The following is a 22,895-nucleotide window of genomic DNA, read 5'->3' as shown; positions in this document are numbered from 1 at the left end:
TTCTGAATGACCAGCAAGCTGAGACTGTAATTTCAACATGTGACGTGTAGTAATATTTGTCTGAGACTGTCTTACATCCACAGACTTCGCCCGATTTTCAATTACATTATTGGTAGCTATTGTATTTTGGGTCTTTTTGTTGGACTGGACATGACTTTCTGCTTGATGTGTGCTTTCTGTTTTTCTCTTCCGGGTCGGGATTCTGTCATTCATCGCAGCCATTTTAGAATTCCTGCTCTCCTGAAATCAAATGCATCAGAAAATAAACACACTTAACTAAAATAATCAGAACAAATTAACAATAATAGTAATAGTTTCTTCACATATCTGTTCACATCCCTTGAACAAATAAACAAGTTATGAAATATAAAGGCTTTGAGATACATCTCTGATCACGTGCGGTAGTTGACAGGCATATTTCTTGAGGCTACAATTTGTTTGCAATTCCCTGTTTCTTTTCAAGGCTGAAAATCACGTCGCCTTCATTGCAATTTGCAGTAGAATCCAACCAAAAAACAACCAGAGGTTAATCAAGACCTTCACATTCAAGGAAGAACAGTCTTCCTTTCTAGGCATGACAGGGTGGAGAAGAAAGGGCAGTAAGCACAGCGGCTTCTCAGTCATGGATTTTCACAATCTATTAGCCATCACTGGGAAGCTCATCCAGCTGATCACTGCAGACGGTTCCATGGCCCAGTGGAATGACAATGACTGAATTTCAGCTACGTCGTGTTGCTGTCTCACAGGATTGCAGCAAATGTCAGGCGTCTGGACCCCAGAATTGAATCATAGAATCATACAATACAGAAGAGGTCCTTAGTCTTCACCGACTAAACTAGTCTGCACTAATCCCACCTTCCAGCACTGGGTCCACAGCCTTGAATATTATGACGTTTCAAGTGTTCATCTCAGTACTTTTTAAAAGTTAGGAGTTTTCTGACTTCAATTACCCTCCCAAGTGCATTCCAGATCCCACCACCCTCTGGGTGAAAACACTTTCATTCAAATCTACCTCTCACTTCCTGCCTTTCACCTTAACATGATGCAACCTTCGGCTAAGGTGAGCAGGTGCTTCCTATCCAACCTGTCCACATCTCTCATAATCTTAAACAATTCAATCAGGCACATCCTCAGCCCTCTCTGCTCTAAAGAAAACAACCCACGTTCATTCAGCGTCTATTAATAGCTAAAGTGCTCTGTGTCAGACAACATCCTGGTGAAACCCCCTGTGCACAACTTCCATTGCAGTCACATCCTTCTTATTGTCTGGTAACCAGATCTGCACACAATATTTCAGTCGCAGCTTAACCTAAGTCGTGTACAGCTACAACACAACCTCCCTGCTCTTATAATCAATGTTACAACTGTAAAAGCAAGTGTCCCATATGTCTTTTTAACCACCCTATTAACCTGCCCTGCCCTCTTTAAGTATGTATAGACAAGTACCCCAAGGTCCTTTGATTCTTTCGCGCTTCTAGTGTCCTGCCATTCATTGAGTACTCACTTGTCTTGTTCCTTCTTTCAAAGTGCATCACCTGACACCTCTCCGCATTAAATTCCATCTGACACTGATCTGCTCATCTGACCAAGGACAACCCAAGCCTCTACCATTCCAAGCCTCTACCATGGGCAGACAGTCGGCAGTGCACAGGTAGCTGAAAGACATATCTGATACCATATTTTTCAAGTCACCCTCCTATAAGTCTGTCAATGGGGCGCCATAAAATTCCACCCAAGGTTTTCCCCGAAAAATCTTCTCCCACACATCTCTGGACATAGAATCATAGAATCCCTACAGTGTGGAAATAGGCCACTCAGTCCAACAAGTCCACCCCGCCCCTCCGAACAGCATCCCACCCAGACCCATTCCCCTACCCCTGCATTTTACCATGTCTTATCCACCTAACCTAAACATCCTTGGGCACTATAGGCAATTTAGCATGGCCAATCCTTTGGACTGTGGGATGAAACCAGAGCACTCAGAGGAAACCCACGCAGACACAGGGAGAATGTGCAAATTCCACACAGACAGTTGCCCGAGAGTGGAATTGAACCTGGGTCCCTGGCACTGTGAGGCACTGTGCCTTACCACTTTACATCTTCTGCCATCCGAACACAGCACCACAATGATAGAGACTAGAGTCAGACATTACCACCTGTAAATATTTCACTATTTCAGCAATTTGGCTAACCTCACAGAGAGTAGGTACTTGAGGCAGTCAGAAAAATTTGCATTTTACAAAAAACGCTGCAAGTGGGTTGGGGGAAGTAAGTCATGAAGATAAATAACTATAGAAGATATTGTAAAGTAAGGCTGTACAGAATGACGTGTGTCATTCTTTGAAGGAGTAGCATATGCTGTGGATAAAGGGGAGGCTGTAGAAGTACTCAGTTTGATTTCTAGAAGGTATTAACATGAAGCCACATGAATGCTATTGCGGAAAATAAAACCTTATGGTGTAAATGGTAACACATGAACAAAGATTGGAGAGTGGCTAGCTGGCAGAAAACGGGGACTATTCATCAATGGATCTTTGTCTGATTTGCAGATGTGATGACTGGAATCCCACTTGAGCTTGGGACCTCAATCTTTTACAATTTACATTAATGACTTCGATAAGGGGAGTGAAGCCATGGTAGTTGAATGCACAGATAACACAATGCTAGTTATAAAAGTATGTTGTGAAGAAGATATAAGGAAGCTGCAGATGGATATAAATAAGCTGAGTGTGTGAGCAAAAGTCTGCTAGATGTAGTATAATGTGGGAAATGTGAAGTTGTTCACTTTGGCAGGAAGAATAAAAAAATGGAGTATTTCTTAAACAGAGATCGACTACAGAATTTCAAGGGATTTAGGTGTTCTGTTGCATCTCACAAGAAGTTAGTGTGTACCTACAGAATATTATCAAGGAAGCTAAAAGGATGCTATCCTTTATTAAGACAAAACCATTAAAGTAAGGATGTTATGCTTCAGTTATACAGAGCATTACTGAGACCAAATCTCTAAACTGTGTGCAGTTTGGTCTCCTTATTTAAGGAAATATATTAGTGTATTTGTGTCATTTCAGAGGAGGTTTACCAAATTGATGCCTAGAAGAAATTAGTGTCTTAAGAGGATAAGTTGAGCAGGGCTTACTTCCACTAGAGTTTAGAAGAATCAAAGGTGATTTGATTGAAGGGTATAAGATCCTGAATGGTCTTGACATGGGTTTCCGCTTGTTGGTCAGTTCAAAAGTAGGAGGCATTGATTTAAAATTATGGATTGCCCTCTCAGGACAGGGATGAAAAGAAGATTTTTTCCTCACAGAGGGTTGTGTGATTTTATAACTCTCTAGAGAATGGTAGAACGAAGTATTAGTTCTTTTTAAGACAGAGGTGGACAGATTCTTATTAGGCTGGAGAATCAAGGGTTAACAGAGATAGATGGGAACGTGGATATCAAAACACAAACAGATCAGCCACGATTTCGATGAATGGCGGAGCAGGCTTGAAGGACTGAATAGTCTACTTCTGCTCCCATTTCGTATGTTTGTATGTTCTCTTTCAGGAGTTCAGTAATGAATATTGTCCAATAATGATGTTGAATCTATTACAATTTTTCCACTTCAAATTACATTTCCCAGATTTGCTAAATAACATAGACACTTACCTCAAGCTTTTTACTGTCCATTGTATTTTTAAAACCAGCACTTTTTGAAATTTTGCTGTTACCTCCAACTTTGGCAGAAGCTACAATAATAAACAAAAATAGATAAAGTTCTTCCTCTGTATCATCCATGAATTTAGTCGGCCATCATTGATGGGAACGTAGGTGGCTGGACCTGTAAGTTAGGAAACCATGCCATTGGTATCATGCCATCCACCTGCTTCAATTTTGTGCTGATGGGGATCATGCTGAAAGAGTTGCCTCATCCTGCGATCACTCTGGTCTAATGAGCAGCAGAAGAGATCGATGCACAAAGTGCAACCCAGTAGGGTATAATCTTGTGCATTGCTGGTCAGTTGTATGTAGGGGTTTGCATCTTGCTTGGCCCCGAGTGCCAATCAGGGGCCCTTCCTCACATTTCGGCATCCTTACTTCCACCCTTCCCACCTGCCATGTCCAACATGCCTCCAATCATTTTGACAAGGCATTGTGGGTTTACAGAGTGCTAGCCTCCAATTAGCCAGTAGCTCTATCAGGCAGAACCACCTCCTGGAGACTGGCAAAAATGCCATTTCATACTAGGCATAGGGCCATTGTCTAAAAAATTAAAACAGTGCAATGTAGCTAAGCAAAGTCAGGTTCGTCTCCAATTTTTGTGCTGGAGTGCAAGTAGTCCATTTCTTAACATATGACCCAAAGTCATCTGTAATAATGCGAGCACAATAATCAAATCTATTTCAACACTTAAATTATAACATTTTCCTCTTCCTGGTACTGTTGTATTGATTGTCTGAGTGCAGTGAATAGAGAAAACATGGTTGAGAAGGAAAGCTTTACAAGCCTTACTCCCAATTTTCTTCTCTTCATGTGCTCAGGTGTTCCAGTACATTCAGGGACAAGAACAGGAAGTGTGCTACATTCAGAATTGGCCAGTACAGTTAGAATCAAATTATTGACTCTAATAGACAACATTGTTAGCAAAGAGAACAAATTCATCTACTTCAAATTAAAGTTTGGTTCCAATCCAGTTTTCAGGTTTTTGCTAGATAAGAGAACTGAAGTTTGGATCAAGTCCCATTTTACAATTTAAATCAGAATCGCCCACAGCTTTCAACGATTGTGTTACAATATAGCAATGAAAGCAGTTTAATCAAAGTCTGGTTTCTTCTATAAAAGTGCCTTAAAATTACATATTAAAACAGCTAGTGATAGTGTTCACCAGTGGTTTAGTTTAGCCGTCAGTTGCTAAAGCACAAAAATCTCACAGTGAATCTCTAGTGAGGCAGATATAGCTATTTTTAATCAACCTGCTCAGATATATCATGACATACCTCGAGAACAAGTGGGACTTGAACAGGCCTTCTGAGTCAGAGGTAGGGATATTATCATTGTGTCACAAGAGGCCTTTTTAAATTAATTTTTGTTTTAATTGGATTTTCCCAGGTTGGAGGGATCAATTACTAGGGGATACAGGTTCAAGGTACGAGGGGGCAAGTTTAAAAGAGATGTGTGACGGAAGTTTTTCACAAAAAGGGTGGTGAGTGCTTGACATGTGTTGCCAGAGGAGGAGGTGGAAGCAGAAACAATAGCAGCATTCAAGAAGCACCTGGACAAATACATGACTAGGAAGGGAATAGAGGAATACGGATCCTGTAAGTGAAGACAGTTTTAGTATGGAAGAGCAAAATGTTTCGGCACAGGCTTGGAGGGCCGAAGTGCCTGTTCTCGTGCTGTATTGTTCTTTGTTCTTTGTTTTCTGTTGAATTCAGATTTCACCATCTGCTATAGTGAGTTTCAAGCCCAGCTCCCCAGAACACTGGCCTGTGTTTGCAACAAAAGACATGATTGAGCACATTGAGGCTCATCAATGGTGTGTGCACATGCTTGCAAGTGTCAGGGTGGACTCACCTACGGAAGTTTTCAAAACAAATCATTTCTTTCATTTCACAGAATCATAGAATCATAAAGTGCAGAAGAGTCTGCACTGATACATGAGAAACACCTGACCTTCAACCTAATCCCATTTATCAGTATTTGGTCCATAGTCTTGAATATTATGACGTTATTTCACCTAGGGGTTTAAGGATACGGCCATGCCATCAGGGTGCACCGTCAAAAACAATCCAGCACGATATTTGCTCCTCAAGGCACACTTAGCAAAGTCTTAGTTGAGAGACATAGGAATAGGAAAGGCCATTTAGCCCCTCCAATCCCTTGACCAAAGAGATCATGGTTGATCTTTGACTTAACTGCTGTTAGTTCCATATATCTTAATACCTTTGGTGAACAAAATCTATCAATCTCAGAATTAAAATTAACAACTGATCCAGCAGAACTTCCACTTTACTGACCCCATATCTCCAAGCCTGTTGGAGAAATCCAGTCCAATGAGTAGTATAAGATAACAAGGTGTAGAGCTGGATGAACACAGCAGGCCAGGCAGCATCAGAGGAGCAGGAAAGCTGACGTTTCGGGTCTGGATCCTTCTCCAGCTCTACATCTTGTTATCTCAGACTCCAGCATCGGCAGTTCCTACTATCTCCCAATGAGTAGTATGTTCTTTAGGAATTAAGGTGTAGGTTTTTCTAGTTGAAAACAATTTAGAAAATAAAGGAAATGATCTAAATTGAAAGTAAGTATAAGAGACTTCCTATTTATGCATTAGCTTCCTTTGCATTGACCTCTTACAATTTTGAAGCTGACTCAGGGAGATAACCTGATCTTAAGACTCCAGAAACATTTATCCGAAAGTGATCTACAAAAATGACCTAACGATGATCTGCTCTCAAACTTAACCTTCTTTCCTGTGAGAAACCACTGACCTCTGCGATTTGTTTTCCATGGCGGTATGGTTGAAAATTGTAACACAGTACACAAGGCATCATAGTCAAAATTCTTCAAAGACGTACAGAATAGAGTCATACCTGCTCTTCGCTGTAGACAGCTTCTGATTAGTCTCTTCATTTGGATTTCCATTGTTTCTTGAAATGCACATTCCCCTAATTCATTCCTTTCAAAGGGATCAGCTCCATGCTGTAGCAGCAATCTGACCACCTATAGGTATAACAAATACTTAAAGCCTTAATTCTTGGATATTCCTGTGGCCAGGCAGCAAAGTATTACTTCTGATTGTAAATTTGTTGATCCATCACACAATGTATTTTCCACTATTCCCTGGTAACCACAGATTTCAGGTTATAGTAGACCAGCTGCAGAACTAATAACAGCGATCTTACCAGAATACAAAGTAGTAAGATTGCAAAAAGGAAAATATTTTTGTTGAGATTCTCCCACTTCTCCATGAATGTTTGAAATAATAAACTGGACACTTTTAAGAGATTGACTGTATTATATTTAAACAAATTTAGCGCTTGAGAATTAGCAGGGATTAATATTAAGTATTGATATTAAGATTAGGGTTTCTACAAAACCATAAGACACAGGAGCTGAAGTAGACCACTCAGCTAATTGAGTCTGCTTCACCATTCAGTGTCATCGCTAATCTAATGACCCTCAACTCCATTTTCCTGCCTTTTCAACATAACCCTCCATTCCCTTACTGATTAAAAATCTGTCCATCTTAGCCCTGAATATACTTAACAACCCAGTCTCAACAGCCCTCTGTCGCAAATAATTTCACAGATTCTCTACCCTCTAAGAGAAGAACTTTGTCCTCTTTTCTGTTTTACATGGACAACCCCTTACTGTGAGATTGTGTCCACTGGTCCTAGAGTCTCACACAAGGCGAAACAACCTCTCCATAAGAATCTATATGTTTCAATAAGGTCACCCGTCATTCCTCCAAATTCCAATGAGTACAGGCTAAACTACTGAACCTTTCCTCATAATATAGTCTCTCCCCATCTGATATCAGCCTTATGGACCTTCTATGGACTGTGTTCGATGCTAGCATATCTTTCTTTAGATAAGGGGATCAAAATTGTTCACCGTACTCCAGCTGTGGCTGACTAGTGCCTTGTATTGTTTTCCCAAAACTTCCCTACTTTTATACTCCATTCCCTTTGATATAAAAGTCAACATTACATTTGCCTGACTTTTCCCACTGAACTTGGATGCTAGCTTTTACTGATTCATGTGCGAGCACTCGCAAATCCCTTTATGCTGCAACCTTCTCCATTTAAATAATATTCAGCTCCTCTTACTCTTCCTGCCAAAGTGCACGATCTCACATTTTCCCCACATTATATTCCATTTACCAAGTTTTTGCCCACTCAGTCCATAACCCTTTACAGACACTTTGTGTCATCCTCACCACTTGTCTTCCCACCTACTGTTATGTCATCTGCAAACTTGGCTATAATACATTTACTTTTCTCATCCAAGTCATTAATGTATACTGTAAATAATTGTGACTCCAGCACTGATCCCCTTGTATTGATGGGGCAAAAATCAATGGATCAACACTGCCAGAGTACATAATGTGTAGCTGGAAGATTACTGCATTATTATGAGTTACATCCTGTATGCCTATCTTCCCAAAGAAGCTGCAAATCATTGTTTGTTTTGTTTCAGCTTTCCCAGCACACATTGAACTTTAGTTCTAATGAATTGTCGGTTCAGCCATTTCAAGAGGTGTAAAGTATTTAATGTAAATATAATTTGCAGAGACTTATAATGGTTTTCTTTGAAATCAATAGTACCTCAAAGTGTCCACTTTTCACTGCATCCTGTAGAGGTGTCACACCGTTCAAGCCTTTACAATCTACATCTGCTCCAGCTGATAACAGTAACTCTACAGCTTCATGAAAACCTCTCGCACTTGCTTCATGCAGAGCTGTCCAACCTACGCACAGATTAATATTAAGATGTAACAATCTAGAGCTATTCTTCCACTACCATGAAATTAGTTTTGGGACCACTTATGTCATGGTAATCAATAAAACAATCACAGTGAAAATCACAACTATAGAAGTATGTTCTGAAATGAGGTGGGTTAAACAGAAAAAGTGATGGATCTGCTTGAATATGTCAAGCGTAGTTGAAGCCCATTTCAGCAGCTACTGAATGAGTTCTTCTTCCTATTATGCAGTACACAGAAAGATACCATGTCATCCCTCCCACCTACACCTACCAATTCCCAAAGGGATAAAGATCATTCTACTCAGAAACAGTAGGATTAAAGTTATGAGCAACTGGAAATGATGAAGAAAAGTATTATTTTTGAGGAATAACAAGTAGAGATTTGCATTAAAAACAACTACTGCATTGAGTAACAGGTAGAAAACAAAAACAAATCTTTCCCCAGTGGAAGAATGCAAAGCTCATATCCACAATCTGATACAACAACTTCAGTGGGCAAGGTTGAGGGAGTCCTGCTACGCCTAGTTGTTATGCAGACTCTCAGTTGAAGCTATAACTTTATATAACTTATTTTAAGATCTTAGGATGAAGTCCATTGGGATCCAGGCACTTGTCAAGCTACAGTTCCAAGAATTTGCTCAGTATCACTTCCCTGGTGATGTATTTTTCTGGCATTCCTCCTTCTCTTTCATTCAATGATTTACAAGTATTTCTGAGATGTTATTTGTATCCTTTACATTGTTCTTTTATTATTTACTTTGAGACCTGTCTGTTGATTTTCTCCTAAGTTTATAGGTTTTTTTCCCCTTTCCTTCACAGGTCTATAAATAAGTGGATTGTAACATTTAAATGAGACTGCCTGCATGATTACATGGCTGTTTTTTTTGGGAGACTGATTTGCCTGTGAGAGAATTGAAGATGCAAGGCTAGTTGTTCGAATTTTTGACATGTACCTCCTGAAAGTGAAGTTTTACATGACATGTTGGGTTGGGGTGGGGAGATGAAGCATTAACTTTAATTTCTCTCCACTGATGCTACCAGGCCTGCTGAGCATGATTTTCTCCTGCCAGTGAAGATGCAATGAATGGCAGATGAAAGAATTTAATCAGGTAAAAATCCAAAACTCGAGACAATCTTTAGCAATTAAGTTATCCCACTTCAAAATGCAAGTCAACCTTCTCATTATTTACACAACTAGCTGGAATTAATTCAGGCTTCCTAAGTAACTTCTGCCCAGTCAAGATATTCAACATCACAGATACAATAGGTGACTTTGTCTTCAGCCTTCAGTCTGGACAAGCTCTTCACCTTTTCTGCTTCTAACGAAACATTGTAACTGTTCATTGTCTTCACTTTTGATGTAAAATCTACTACTGGGTGCATCCAAGGGGACCAAGACAGAACCCAACTGAGAATGGCAATGCAGCAGATTATGCTTCCGAGGTGGCAACTTAGCACAGAAGGTAAACCAATAGCTTGCAGCTGGGAGGACCAACTTAACACACAAGGTAAAGCTACAACTGTAGGATACAGATAAACCTCAACATGAAAGGGGGAATACATGGGGTTGAAGGGCATGATGCTGCGTCAACATCAGAGCGAGTTCATGTGCCTGCACAGCATGTGGCAGACACAGTGCATGTGGATGAAAAGCATGGTGATGTGTAAAAGGGAAAGCAGAAGCACAATTACTGGGGTGAGTATGGGGTCCTGCTAATCATGGAGAACCGTCAAAGTCAGCCCAGAGGCTGGGCCATTTCTAACCCAGAATATTAGCCGCAGTCAGTCAGGTAGTTGGGCCAAATCAAGTCCAGGGATCAGCATCTTATCAGTCCGGGGGTTGAGTCAGTTCTAGAACAATCAGTTTTAGAAATCAAACGAAATTAGTCTGGGCTTTGCTTATGGCCTGTCTGTCAGGAAGCCTTGTTAATTGCATCTGGGGAGTTGGGCCATAAATAATGAGGGATGTTGAGAAAAAGCAGTCCAGGAGAATCGGTCATTTCAGTAGTCATAGATGAACAGGGGAGATTGCAGGGTCTAAGCATGGCATCATCATGGCTGCAGGCAGCTCGAGTCTGAGGATTGGCCTGGTTGTACTGGCTAGCTGGAGGAATGATTACTGCTATCAGGCAACTGAATGTAGTAGAGTGGGATATGGTAGGATATGTGTCTAGAAAGAATGGAGGTGGGGTAGTGGGGGCTATGGTGAAACTCAAGGTTGAATGTGGGGAGGACACAGAGCCTGCATGGGTATCAGGATCTTGACTGGGAGGGGCTCTGGGGGTAAAATTGGGACTCTAAGGTTTTGGAGTAGATTTGTAGCTCAGGTTATGGGTGTTGAGGTTGGTTGGCTCGCCGAGCTGGTTTGTTGTTCCGCAGACGTTTCGTTACCATGCTGAGTAACATCATCAGTGCAGCCTCCGATGAAGCGTTGGTGTGTTTTCCCGCCTGGTTTTTAAAATCTGGGGTCCGTTGAGCTGGATTGCCTCACTTCCGGTTTTTCTTCGTAGTGGAGTGTATATGGGGTCGAGTTCTATGTATTTATTGATGGCTTTCTTCGTGGAGTACCAGGCTACTAGGAATTCCCATGCCCATCTCTGCTTAGCTTGTCCCAAGATTTTGGTGTTGTCCCAGTCGAATTGGTGGTTCTCCTTATGTGGATTGAGATGAGTGAGTATTGGTCGTGTCTTTTTGTAGCCAGTTGGTGTTCGTGTACCCTTGTTGTTAGTTTCCTTCCTGTTTGTCCGATGTAGTGTTTCTCACAGTCTCTGCAGGGGATCTTATAGATGACATTGGTCCTGTCCATGGCGGGGAGTGGGTCTTTAGTTCGGGTGAGCAGTTGTCGTAGGGTTGATGTGGGCTTGTGTGCCACTCTGATGCCAAGCGGTCGTAGGAGTCTTGTGGTTAGTTCCAATGTGTTCCTGATGTAGGGTAGTGTGATGAGTGTGTCAGGGCGTGTAGTATCTTCCTGATGTTGTTCATGTAGGCATCTTCTGACCCAGTTTTTTGGATATCCATTATCCTTGAAAACCTGGAAGAGGTATTCTTCTTCCTCTTGGCGTGGTTCTGTGTTGCTGCAGTGTGTTGTTGCCCGTTTAAATAGTGTTCGCACGCAGCTTTGTTTGTGTGTGTTGGGATGGTTACTGTTGAAGTTCAGTGCCTGGTCTGTGTGTGTGGCTTTTCTGTGTACTTTCGTTTGGAGTTCCCCATTTGTCTTGCGCTCTACCGTGACGTCTAGGAATGGGAGCTGTTTGTTCGTCTCCTCCTCTCTGGTGAATTTTATTCTGGTGAGGGTGTTATACTCTACGAAGAAAGCCATCAGTAAATACATAGAACTCGACCCTATATACACTCCACTACAAAGGAAAACCGGAAGTGAGGCCATCCAGCTCAACGGACTCCAGAGTTTAAAAACCAGGTGGGAAAACACACCGACGCTTCATCGGAGGCTGCACTGATGATGTACCCAGCATGGTAACGAAACGTCTGCGGAACAACAAACCAGCTTGGCGAGTAAAATTGGAACATTGATAGTAACAGAGGTGGAAAATAAAGGGCCATTGGGAAAACAGGTTTCCAAGACGGTGGGGGTGATTCAGACTGTGGGTATATTGTAGGTCATGGGGAGGCTGCAACTCACCACAGTGAATGCAAATTCTGAAACTTACCACCTTGATATGAAAATCAAATGCCCATTGCACTTTCAATTTCAAGAAACCTATACACAAAACTAAGTAACATTTTTCTGAAAGGGTGAGTGGTTGACAGCTGGGATGTGTGGCCAACTGAAGGGCACTGCTACAATTCAGGAGTCCCATAAGTGTTTCATAGAAAGATTGTTTCATAGAATTCTAGAGTGTGGAAAGAGGCCATTCAGCCCATTCAGTCCGCACCGACCTTCAGAAGACAATTCCACCCAGACCCAGCACCAACATCACCTCTGCATCCAATCCCCACAATCCCGATACTTCCCATGGCTAATCCACCTAGCCTTAACGTTCCTGGACACTATGGGCAGTTTAGCATGGCCAATCCACCTGACCTGCATGCCTTTGGACAGTGGGAGGAAACCGGAGCACTCTGTAGAAATCCATGCAGACAGAGGGGGCATGTGCAAATTCCACATGACAGTTACCCAAGGCTGCAATCGAACCCGGGTTCCTGGCACTGTGAGGCAGCAGGGCTAACCACTGTGCCGTCGTGCCCACCAATCGTTGCCTTCAATTCCCACTTAAGCAGCATGTCTACATATCTCACATCATCCAACTGAACTAAAGTTCATGAAGTCTGATTGACATCTCAAAACATCTCAGGTCTACAAGAGTCAATGGCGCACGGAACATTCACTATATACCACATTGCCCATGTTGGCCACAGCAGACCCTCAACAAGTGATGCAAGCCATGACATTTTGACTGCTATATCCTCACAACCATGGTGAAGAGAGGTAGGATGACATAGCGAGTGCTCCTGACAGCTGCTGCATGCCTATGCCATATTGTCATTTTCTTGGATGACATAAATTAAGTCAGGATAGCCAATATGATTAGAAAGGGGTATGGTTAGAAGATTCTCCAGCAGTCGAATATTTGCCCAAACACCTGTGATGCTTGTGTCAAGAAGCTGCCATCTCAAGACAAACATCAGTGCAGATCCACATACAGCACATGCGGCTGGAAGACTTGGCCAAGTTGAAGATCAAACTCTGAGGGCATAACTTAGAGCTTCGTTGGGAATGATGGAAAGGGTAGGCATACCATTAATAGGATTGTGTACTTTCATTTACTGTTTTCACAGATCTCCTGAAAGAGGTAGAATCATGGCACAGATCAGCACTGCCATTCTTCTTGTGCTCCTGCAGCTCCAAAGGAATCCAGTGCACCACTGAGGGAATGCTGTGCTACTGGAGGTGTTATTTTGTAAATGAGATGGTTAAACTGATATTTGCTCTGCCTGTTCTAGTGGACACAAATGATCCAATGACATGATTTTGAAGATGAGCAGGAGTCATCCTTGGTTTCCTGGTCAACATTTATCCATCAATCAATATTGCAAAAACAGATGATTTGACCATTATCACTTTGCTGTTTATGGGAGATTGCTGTGCATAATTGGTTGAATACTTCCTAATGTATAACTGTAATTACACTTCAAGAGTACTTTTTTGGCTGTATAGGACATTGAAATGCCAGCAATCATGAATGGTGCATGTAAATGTCTTATTCTTTTTATTCTGTCTTTTTTAATCCTTTGGCCCACAGTTCAAACAGTTTACCTTCCCAATCTCTTTTGCAGTTCACAAATGTACTGCTGTTCTTCCCTCATCCACACCACATGTATCATGTTGGTACTCTTTCTTGCCTTGCATTTCAAATCAGCAAGCCAAGCTCTCCCTCTTTGAATTGGTACTCATCTCCTTGTATTCAGTTCTAGCTGCGACATTTCTGCACCCTTCCAACAGTTGCAGTTGCTACATTCTCTTTCAAGCCAGCACCACAGCACAGTGTTCCTCATATTTCAACTATTTTTCCCTACATGTTCACTGGAAGAGTCCTGTGCTGAAAGTTGGATTCATTGGTGTCCTTTGATCAAATCAAAACTATACATGGCATCGTCTGAAAATAATTTAATAAAGGTTCACTGAAATTGTCAAACAAACACAGAGAATGCTGGAGAAATTCAGCATCTCTGGCATCATCTGTGAACTGAAACTGGGAGTTAATGTTTCGAGTCTAGTAGGTCTCTTCAATCAAAGTTGTCGATATGTTTGCAGCATGCAAGTCTCAAAAGTGAAGAAATATTCCATACCTGCATAATCTGACAGGTTTACATTGACGCCTGCTCGTATGAGGGCTCGAAGCAGATATACATCTCTTTGCATTGCAGCTTCATGCAACTTTGTCTCTCCATATATGTTCCTTCTATTCATATTCTTGCAACAATTTATGATGGCAGAATGGCTGGAGGCAGATCGAGTCTGCATGTGTTCACCATCTGATGAAAACAACAAATTAAGAAAAATTGGCAATAACAATATTTTGTACCAGTGAAAAGCAAATATACTGATTCTGTTAAATTGAAGCTTCTTTATTTCGAATAACTGTAAATATTTCACACTCTTCCTTACAGAGAGACACAAGTAACACATACCACAATTCCCTATGTATAACATGCAGGAAATAACAATGGTGTAGTGACTGAGTAAATCAAATATTAAATGGGTACCCTGAAATTTTTGTTGCTTTCAGTACTGACTCTCCTTTATTTTGAAAACCAGAAATATGTGCCCCTTATAGATATTTCTTTGTTAACCTTCACCAACTTTAATGCTGAGAATTCATAACAAGGTAGTATTAAGATGTGAGAATTGCAGATGCTGGAGTCAGAGATAACAAAGTGTAGAGCTGGAGGAACACAGCAGGCCAGGCAGCATTAGACCCTTCTGAAGAAGGGTCCCAACCTGAAACGTCAACTTTCCTGTTCCTCTGATGCTGCCTGGCCTGCTGTTTTTACCAGCTCCACACTTTAGTATTAAAATGTGCTAGCCGGAGCTGGATATCAGATACCACAGAAGTGTTATGGTGCAGAGGGAAACCATTTGGCCCATCATGTCTGCACCAGCTCTTGAAATGAGCATCATGACTCAATGCTATTCTCCTGCTGGGATTGGTTTCTCTTATTTACTCTATCCTCTTGGCTGCATTCTCTCCAAGGAGAGCAGTCCCAACCTCTTCAATCTACTCTCATAACTGAAGTTGCTCATCCCTGGGGAACCAGTCTTGTAAATCTCTTCTGAACGCTTTCTAATGCTTTCACATCCTTCCTATATCATGGCATCCAGAACTGTACACAATACTCTAACAAGTGCCTTGTACAAATACAGCATCGTATGCCAGACCCTAATTAATAAAGCCCAGGATATGTATGCTTTATTAAGTGCTCTCTCCCTATCTTCAATGATCTGTGTACACATACACCCAGGTTCCTCTGCTCCTGCACCCCCATTGGAATTGTACCCTTTATACTATATTGTCTGTCTATATTCTTCTCACCAAGATGCAGCTCCTGGCATTGAGTCTCATCTAAAACTCATTCGTCTAGAGCACTAAATTGTACCTAACAATACAGTATAGGGGCTGCAGCTTGACTACACTTAAGCAATCCTGTAACTTGGTAGCTTTTGTGGATGGTCTTAAGTATCTAATAGGGTCTTTCAGGACCTGAGGACATTCCAAAATGATCAACAGCCATTGAAATGATTTTTAAATATAGTCATTGTTAGATTGTAATGAGAGTACCTGGGACAGTTTCAGCGTCGGTAGCATGCAGAGATTATCCTGGGATTTGGTGTAACAGGTCAAGAGTTCTGCAATTTGGCAGCTTTTAGAGGGGTTATTGGATTATGGCTGTGCAGGAAATGCTTTGACTGGGCATCACAGTGGAGGGGGAATCAGAAGTTTAAAAGAAGTATGAATGGAATATGGCACAAAAATAGCAGCAAAAAATGTCAACATCTGGAGTCACTCAACCCAACGCATTACCTCCGATTTCTCTCCACAGATGCTGCCAGGCCTGCTGAACTTTTCCAGCAATTTCTATTTTTGTCTCTGATTTACAGCATCCACAGTTCTTTCAGTTTTTAAAGGAACATGGGACTTTAGCTACAGGAGGTGGCCAGTGCACAGTCAGCACTGAGGGGAAGTGTACCTGAAAGTACTGTGACTGTCTGTCTGTTCCTTTTGTCAACCTATAGCTCTACTAATCTCTGTCTGCTGCTATGTTTTGCAATACACAACTCTCTCTCCACAACACTCTGTTGTCAGTTATTAGATTGTGTACATTTTCTAATGATCATCAAAAATCAGCCTATCAATAGACAACATCTGGAGTTTGTTTCCTTCCCCGGTGCAAATAAAAACTTGAATTAGAATAAGGCAAGATACTGTGTCTTTCTCTTACTTGGCTCCCTGACCTACAAATGGGATAAAGCTGTGTTAAGGCAAGATGGCGGCAGAGTAAGATGCTCCAGCTGGAGCTCCTCTGCTCCGCCTGTTCTTTTTCTTTATTTTTCTTTTGTTCTCTCTCTTCTTTTATCTCCCTTTCTGTGTTAGGGGAATGGAGGAGCTGGCAAGTTCCCGAGGTGAATCTTGGAGCAGCACCTGACACATGAAAGCAGTCCCAGAGCAGCGGCCGACGCATGGGATGCAATTCTGGACCAGTGGCCCACATGGGGGAAGCAGTCCCAGAGCAACGGCCGACGTGTGGGATGCAGTTCTGGACCAGCAGCCGACGCGTGGGATGCAGTTCCGGACCAGCGGCCGACGCGTGGGATGCAGTTCCGGACTAGCGGCCCAACGTGGGGGAAGCAGTCCTGGACCAGCGGCCCAAGTGGGTGAAGCAGTCCTGGACCAGCGGCCAGCTCAAGCAGTGGGTTCCAGGTGGAGACCAGCAAGGGAAAGCAGTCCTGGAACTTACCTTGGAGCAACTGAGAGCTGGAATGGAGCAGAGTTTTTTAGGCTTGGAGCACAGCAGGGATGGTTACTGCAATGGGATCTGGCATAGGCGGACAGATGTGTGGAAGCCCCTGCGCTGAGCTGCTGCAATGTAATGTTTATTTGAAATTGTTTTTATCTGACTGTAATGTCAATCTTTTGACTATGTCTTATTTCTAATTTATTCTTTAAACACTGTAAAATAATGCAACTATTTTTCTTTTATTCGTTTTTTGTATCTAGATTTGTACCTATGTACTTGTACCTAAAATGGCGCCATAAGAGGCGACATTGTAAAACTTTTCACTGTACTCCTGTACTTGAGTGCACGTGACAATAAAGGATATTCTATTCTATTTTGTTCTGTTCATTTCCAGGTGGGAAACAGGCATTTTATGGTATAATTACCCACCTCTCAATCAACATTTACTTCCCTCTAAGGTGCACCCTGGGTGCCACTTTAAATATTGAAAACCTTACTGCGTTGAAATAAGGGTTTTACACTAACAGTGGGATCTTGTGAAATTGGTCTGGTCCAGTACCTGACGCATCAAATAATAAACTTGCAAAGTACATCATGACATAAAAATTCAATAACAGCCCTTCAGGAGTGCTAAACAAAGGCCTCGAACCTCCATACAGGTTAGTTGCTGTCCTCTCAAGATACGGATAAAATTCAGGACCTTTTTTTTGCTAGTAACTCAATCTCATCATTAACTTGCCTGTTCTGTTTTGCTGGAAAGCTTGTCTACCTTGCAAATACTTTTTGTGGGTCATTGATAAGAGGAGGAGGAGAGGAGCAGCAAAATAAAGTTCTTCTAACAGAAGTGGCTGAAAGAAGAGGGAGAAGCATAGCAGTGTGTAGAATCCAGACCAAACGCCAGCTTTTACCTCCCAAGAAGATGCAATCTTAAATCTCTTTAAAGTCATTTGGTAACACAGAACCTGAACCTTGATGTAAAAAGACACATTTTGTCGAAGCTTTTCATCTTAATTCACAAGAAATACTAATGTAAAGGGAAAACAATATTTACAGCTGTAGACGAAGAGGATGCTGGTTGGTTGGCAAGTGAACTCTGATTCATTGAGGCATTGCCATGGAGATGAACTGTTAGATGATAACAGTTGTAGCCAAACGGCTGCATCTTATTTCCTACACTGTACCAGAATAGTTAACAGCTAAGTCTCTGCAAAGATGATGGAAAAAGGTGGCCACCTTCACAGGAACAATAGCCTGCTGTGCAAGGCAGAACAAGGCACTGCTCATTAAGCAGGAATCTGGTGATAAGGGCTTCTTGAACTTTGTGGTTTAAGGCTACAAAATGAAAGACAGAAGGGAGGACAATGAAACAGATGCATCTTGTTTATACAACACTTGGATGGAAGATCTTAGGGTCCAGGTCAGGAAATGAACTTTCTGAAACTTTCAAGAGAAAACATAAGTGTTTTCAAGACATCAGCAAACATAATCTAGGAAAAACCATCACAGAAGCAGGACCCCAAGCTTGGAATTCAAAGAAGAAAGGCAGGTCAAACTGAGTGACTGAAGCCTGACCAGCTATCCATCACCAGTGTGGGTAAAGCCAAAGTCTCAATAGCGGGTCTCGGACAGTTTTTTTTGTAACCTGATGCAATTTGTGCTGTTGTGTTAGACCTTGTGAATGATAAATAAAGAAATAGATTGCAGTAATAGTACAAGCTGTAATGATTATTTTCACTGGTGCTGATCCAGGGCGGGCAAGTACAACACAGTTTTTTCCCTAATTTTGTTTAAATTAGCGCAGCTCGGTGGCTCATTTGTTAGCACTGCAGCCTCACAGCACCAGGAACCCAGTTTTGATTCCACCGTCGAACAACTGTCTGTATGAAGCTGGCATGTTCTCCCTGTGTCTGTGTAGGTTTCCTCCGGGTGCTCCCGTTTTCTCCCAGATCCAAAGATGTGCAGGCTAAATGGATTAGCAATGGGAAATGCATGGATAGGGGAGAGGGGGGTGGGCCTGGGTGGAATGTTCTTCTGAGGGTTAGTGAAAACTTGATGGGCTGAATGGCCTACTTCCACACTGTAAGGATTCTATGAAATTTAAATCAGGCAAGTTGACTCTGAATGGTCAATGTACTGCCCTAAGAAATGAACAAGAGAATGACTGCTGCCTATTTTTCAAGTTCAAACAAGTGCAATCTCATGTTCTTTCTGTCTACACAAGAACAGGGTTCTGTGTATTAATATATGCTAGTTAAATCTTAACTCTCTCTTCAAATAATTCAAATAGCATTCATTAAGATACTACTTTTCATTAGCTTGGATTAAATGATATTGCATTGCATAATTTAGCATCAGCAGTAAGTTTATAATCAATGCAATTGAAAATGATACATGAACAGTTCAGTGGTTACTGAACAGATAATCCATCTGATGGATGCAATCAAAATTTGAGAAGGTGGGCAATTTCAGATGCTATAACAACTATTTGTACCTTTAACACAATAAAATGGTACAAGGCACTTCACAGATCTTTATCGGGGCCCTATTGTGGTGCTATGGTAGTGTCCCTAACCTTGAATCAGGAGGCCTGGGTTCAAGTCCCACCTCCTCCAGAGATCTGTAGTAACAATTCTGAAAAGGTTGATTAGAAAAATAAGTAGAATTTAAAAAATGTCAAATAAAATTTGACACTGAGCTACAGAAATGGATACAAAAACTGAAATTGCAAAAGAAACTAAGCAGGTCTGGCAGCATCTATGGACAGAAAGCCCAGTTATGTTTCAGTCCAGCAACCCCTCTTTAGAATTGATTACAGCTTAGAAAAGGTCAGTATATATGTAAAAGATGGGGTGGGATGAGGGGGAGGAATAAACAGTGGATGGCGATACAGCCCAGAAAGAGAGAACAGCAATTGGCTAGACAAAGGAATACGTAATGGCCAGCCCGGGAGAATCAATGGTTGGTAATGAGGATCATTAGTAGCTGACAATGGGTTGGCTCTGGAGCAGCCCATGTGAATAACAAGGCTTGGTTTCTGAGGGTTGGGAGAAGGGCATGGGATAAGTTGCTCAGACCCTAAAATTAGTAACTCAGTATTGAGTACTTCAATAGCAGCTATTCATTCTCCCAGGCTGACCATTACCCGTTCCTTTGTCTTTCCAATTGTGCTCATCTCTCTCTGGGCTCCATCTCCACCTGTCGTTTAATCCTCCCCCTTCCCCCACCCCATCTTTAATACATATACCAACCTATTCCTAGCTACAATCTGTTCTGAAGAACGGTCACTGGACCCGAAATGTTAACTCTGCTTTCTCTCCACAGATGCTGCCAGACCTACTGAGTTTCTCCAGTAATTTCTGTTTTTGTTTCAGATTTCAATCATCTGCTGTTATTTGCTTTTTTGGGTCTTTTTTATTTCTTTTCTACAGAAATGGATGTTAAGAAAGATCAGGTAGGTTTTAATAAACATCTTTAAGGGGAAAAATGACATGAAAATAAAGGATTAATGAGGAAATTTCAGAGATCAATCCCTTAGCTGCGGAAGGCAGAGTTGCCAATGGTGCAGCCATTAAAATTGGGGATGCGCAAAAGAACTGGAGAAGTGCAGGTATCTCAGAAGGTGATCAAGCTGTCGGAAGTTACAGAGAAAGGGAGCGCCAAGGCCGTGGAGGAATTTCAAAACAAGGCCTAGAATCTGAAAATTGAAGTGTTGCTTAACAGGAAGCAAATATAGGCCCATAAGCACAGAATTGATGAGTCAATGATACTTGCTGCAAGTTAGGATGTTTTGGAAGTTAACAGAGGGTGTAAGATGTTGGTCAGCCAGAGGTGCTTTAGGATAGTCATGTCCAGAAGTAACAAAAGTAGAGATCCCAAATGTTTCAGCAGCAGATGACCTTAGACAAAAGCTGGGTCAAACAATGTTATGGGGGCAGAAACAAATGGTCCAAATGATAATCTATGGATGACATTCATGTACAATTATGCTCACCGGGTTCTGCTTCATTCCTAAGACTCCTATCCTGGCATTGGACATAACATTGCATTCCATTTCCTTTTCGAGTTCTTGAACTCTGACATGCATTAATGGCAGATATTGTTCCTTGTTGTGCGGCTCTTCTTGGATTTTCATATTCTGCCTTAGCTGTGTTTTCCCTTTCTTTCTTAATATCTGTATTTCTTAGCAAAACTGTTCCACTGAATTAAAAAAAACAATTTATTACAATAAATACTGCAATGCTTGTACATGTGGTTTAATATTTGAAGTTATTACAGTTCCAAATAGTCTTTTTTCTGTCAGTTGGTTGCCTTAAAAAGTATGCCTGCACCCGTCAATGGAGGGGATAAGGCATTTTTCTTGCCCCAAGCAGGACCTGTATCATGGTTAGACATCACTCTCAAAACGGAGCAGGAAACAAGACTGCAGCTGCAATCATGGGAGTCTTTTATTTAATTTCCTTCACGGGCTATGGGCATCACTGGCAAGGTTGTCCATGCTCTGACCAAGACCCCAAAACCAAATGATCACCTCCAGACTTCAAATTTTGGTAAGCATTAGTACTACAGTATGCACTTTAATCATCCATATGCCCTCTGGACTACTGGTACTGGTTCTTGTACTAGGTTTCTTCAATAGTGCCCCTGCCGGGGCAGCTAATGTACATTGGAAGAGAAAAGTGAGACAAGAGTTAGAAACGTTTCTGTTCCCATAGCTCAGACCAGTGAAATATCTTAGAGGAACCACAAAAGATGTTGGTGCAGCAGTGAGTTACCTTCTATCTTTTCATTACAACCGAGAAATGTCAATTCCAGCCAATGATGAGGAAAATGCAAACTCACATAATGAATATAAAACTGGAAATTTCATTCTATTATTCCTACTGTTACTTTAAAAAATAACCAATTAGCAATTAAATAATCGTAACTTATTCTACTGGGACAGCTGAAATGTGCTTGTTTCAACATTTGTGCAATGCCCATTTTATAAGCATAAAATGGGCACTTAATAATGATCTTTTATGGTGAGCAAAATGGACACACTCCATCATTCCACGATGAAAGTGTTTTGCCCATCATATCGGATCTTTTCCAATGTACAACTGAGAATCATGCAAAAGACATAATATATTTGAATAAGGCCTACGCTTCAAGACAGGAATCTCTTAGGACATTGACATGTACCAGTACCTGATTCTTCACATTTTCATCTCATTTAGCAAATCATGGCACTAGCAAGTGTGCTATATTTTGTTTAAATTCATAATTTATGGGCATTACTAGCAAGGCCAGCATTTGCTGCCCATTCCTAACTGTCCAAAGGGGGTGGAGGCACATAGACACCATAAGATTTCTTTCTCTAATGGGACACTGGTGAATTAGATAGATTTTCACAACAATCAACAGTGGTTACATGGCAATCATTGGACTAGCTTTTAATTCTAGATTTTTATTAAATTCAAACTTCAGTACCTGTCATTCTATAGAATGTTAGACTGGGGTTCTATGTTACTAATCCAGGACGTTACCACTCGGGTACCACCACCTTCGCTTACTTAAAAATTTATTCTTCTAAATTAGTTAGTTACAGGTTTGATGAGAAGTCACAACCAGAAATGTTATCTCTAGTTCCAGCATTTTCTGCTTGTATTTAGGATTTCCAGCATCTGCAGTAATTTTCTTACGAGTTTCTGGCTTGTTCTTTTTGGTTGATGGTTATTTTCTGTATAATTTCTGCTTTGTGATCTCCCTTCTATAACTTAATTCTGACTTCTGTCAGGTTTGGTCTGGTACTGGACTACTTTTGCTTATCTTCAAATAGATTTATGCCTGTAACAGTGATCTGGGGCTGGAGGACAATGCGGGCAGCAAACAAGATAGGACAGAGCTGGTACAAGATGAAGCAAGTGTCCAGAGGCATCTCCTTGTTTGTTGTTAGGATCATCCATGATCCTAT

At 41.4% G+C, this 22,895-nt stretch overlaps 1 protein-coding gene across 1 annotated transcript in view; it reads right to left on the bottom strand.

Annotated features, from left to right (window-relative positions):
* The window catches only part of LOC109926877 (ankyrin repeat domain-containing protein 31), a 107,233-nt gene extending 92,882 nt beyond the window's left edge, over nucleotides 1-14,351 (bottom strand). The window contains exons 1-5 of the mRNA XM_048593815.1: nucleotides 14,276-14,351; nucleotides 8,308-8,450; nucleotides 6,571-6,700; nucleotides 3,650-3,729; nucleotides 76-240 (exon numbers count right to left, since the gene is read on the bottom strand). Coding sequence (XP_048449772.1) covers nucleotides 76-240; nucleotides 3,650-3,729; nucleotides 6,571-6,700; nucleotides 8,308-8,450; nucleotides 14,276-14,348 — 591 coding nt within the window. The 5' untranslated portion in view covers nucleotides 14,349-14,351. The remainder of the gene's footprint in view (nucleotides 1-75; nucleotides 241-3,649; nucleotides 3,730-6,570; nucleotides 6,701-8,307; nucleotides 8,451-14,275) is intronic.
* Between the last annotated feature and the right edge of the window lie 8,544 nt (nucleotides 14,352-22,895).

Source organism: Rhincodon typus, chromosome 3, assembly GCF_021869965.1.
Source record: "Rhincodon typus isolate 14 chromosome 3, sRhiTyp1.1, whole genome shotgun sequence".
NCBI classification, from domain to species: domain Eukaryota; kingdom Metazoa; phylum Chordata; class Chondrichthyes; order Orectolobiformes; family Rhincodontidae; genus Rhincodon; species Rhincodon typus.
This window is presented reverse-complemented; position numbering and strand designations above follow the sequence as displayed.